This window comes from Elephantulus edwardii, unplaced genomic scaffold (assembly GCF_000299155.1).
Source record: "Elephantulus edwardii isolate Elephantulus edwardi_28Jun2011 unplaced genomic scaffold, EleEdw1.0 scaffold00019, whole genome shotgun sequence".
In the NCBI taxonomy this organism is placed as follows: Eukaryota; Metazoa; Chordata; class Mammalia; order Macroscelidea; family Macroscelididae; genus Elephantulus; species Elephantulus edwardii.
Genome location: NW_006399769.1, coordinates 11,757 through 13,802, shown reverse-complemented (window position 1 = coordinate 13,802; position 2,046 = coordinate 11,757). Strand labels below are relative to the sequence as shown.

Below are 2,046 nucleotides of genomic sequence, written 5' to 3'. Positions count from 1 at the left end.
GGGAAGCTCCAGCCAACACTGTCCCCCAAGGGTACCCATTACCATGATTGGTGCATCACTGTCACAGTGTTCAGCATCACAGCAACACGAGTTACCCCTGTACAGCAACGCACAGACCCCAGTACACTATCCTCTTGTAAAGCAGGACTGACCATGGGGTTGGGAGGAGACTGAGAAGGATGGGTTCAATAATGTATACTGAACTGAAACATATGAGGGAGAAAACTGTTTAAGAGGGAAAATTATTAGGGATTTTTGTCATGATAGTAGTCCAGAACAGAGGATGTATAGTGGAGTTGACCTCGGGGGAAGGATTGTAAAACAGAGAAAGAATTTTTCTTTTACTTTTGCTGAGTGTCTTAATCAGGAAGGTATGTTGTGTTTTTTCCAAAGGCTTTTTCTGAACCAATTGCGAGATCATATGCTTTTAATGTGTTGATGTGATAAGCATAAATAAATATTGATGACAGGGAGAAAGGATACAACCCTGATGCACAGATTTACAAATTTTCAACAATCTCCCTATTATTTAACTGATTAGAGGCAGGCTAAAATAGCATTTGGGAATAACCATTACTTTACCCAAAGCAAATATTTCTCTGTTACATTTTTTAAATTGTGATTTTTTTTTGTGAAAGTTTACAGAAAAGATAGATTATCATTTATTCACTGATACAAATTGTCCTCCATTCTCATTCCCCAATTTGTTTTGTAATGCATATTTTATTCCAGGTTATTGTTATACATAATATATCTACCCATATATTATTTTCAGATATGCTTTCTCTTCACCTATTGCAGTGCAGTGTTCATTACCAATCCATTCTTAACCTGCTGTTTCTTGAAGAAAAAGAAATATGTCTATCTTGATAATTTGGCACACCCTAGAGCAATAATCACAAGTAAAACTATCTCTGAGTAGGCATCTCAGGAGAGGCTATCTAATCTTAATCCAGAGTTTTACAGGATTCATTGACTTTTCAATTTACAAGAAATTCAAGTGTTGATATCCTTCACATGCAATGGTCAGTTTGCACATCAGGGATTATGGTCCAAGGGATCCCACACCTAAGACTTATCTGCTTCTCTAACAGTGACATATCTTCTACTGCAACTTATCCCCTGAATAAATAGGTTCAGAGCATATTTAAATGGTATGGAAATCTCCACCACTGTGAACCTCTTCTAGATTTAAAAGCTGATCCCTGACTCTCCATCTGTGAATTCTGCTTCACCATGGACTTATTTCATTCCATTGTCCTGCTGCTGACCCTCCCTTCCTGTGAGTGCTTTGGTCCAGAGATTGCTCAGGGATGAAATTAATTCTCTCAAATTCTTAAATCGGCATTATTTTCTTTTTGTGTTTTTTTCCCACAGGGGTTCTTTCTCAGGTCACCTTGAAAGAGTCTGGTCCTGGCTGCTGAAACCTATTGAGGTTCTATCACTGACCTGCACCATCTCTGGATTCTCACTGAGCACTAGTAATACTGCTGTCGCCTGGCTCCGTCAACCTCAAGGAAAGGCACCTGAGTGGCTCTCCCACATATACTGGGACGATGATAAAAGATATGCACCATCTCTGAAGAGCCGGCTCACAGTTTCTAGAGACACCCCCAAAAGCCAAGTGTTCTTAACCATGACCAACATGAGCCCCACAGACACAGCCATGTACTATTGTGCACGACGAACACAGAGACACAGCCTAGGGGAACGTCTGTTCAAAAACCCAGGCAGATTCTCAGGTGTGTCCCCATTTCTACAGAAGAGAGGACTGTGGTGAAAAGCACACTTCCTGTCAGGCTCTGGGACTTCCTCTCCCCATTAAGGAGTCTCAGAGCAGAGTGAAGCTGTTGAAGACACAGATAAACAACACTTCTGAACAAAGAACACCAGGAGTATCTACAAGGAGAGATACATAGACTCAGAACTACTTAGTCAATATCTTTGGAAAGGTTATACACTGCATGTGACTCCATCCCTTCAAGGCAGATATGGTGTTAAGTCAAAATATGTGTTTGGTATCCTGAAAATAGGGTTAATGCACAC

At 40.5% G+C, this 2,046-nt stretch overlaps 1 gene segment (V, D, J or C); it reads left to right on the top strand.

Moving 5' to 3' along the window:
* The first annotated feature begins 1,236 nt into the window (after window positions 1-1,236).
* On the top strand, window positions 1,237-1,780 carry LOC102862354. The segment is given in 2 exon segments: window positions 1,237-1,282; window positions 1,378-1,780. Coding segments are annotated over 2 exon segments (449 nt in total).
* Window positions 1,781-2,046: the final 266 nt, after the last annotated feature.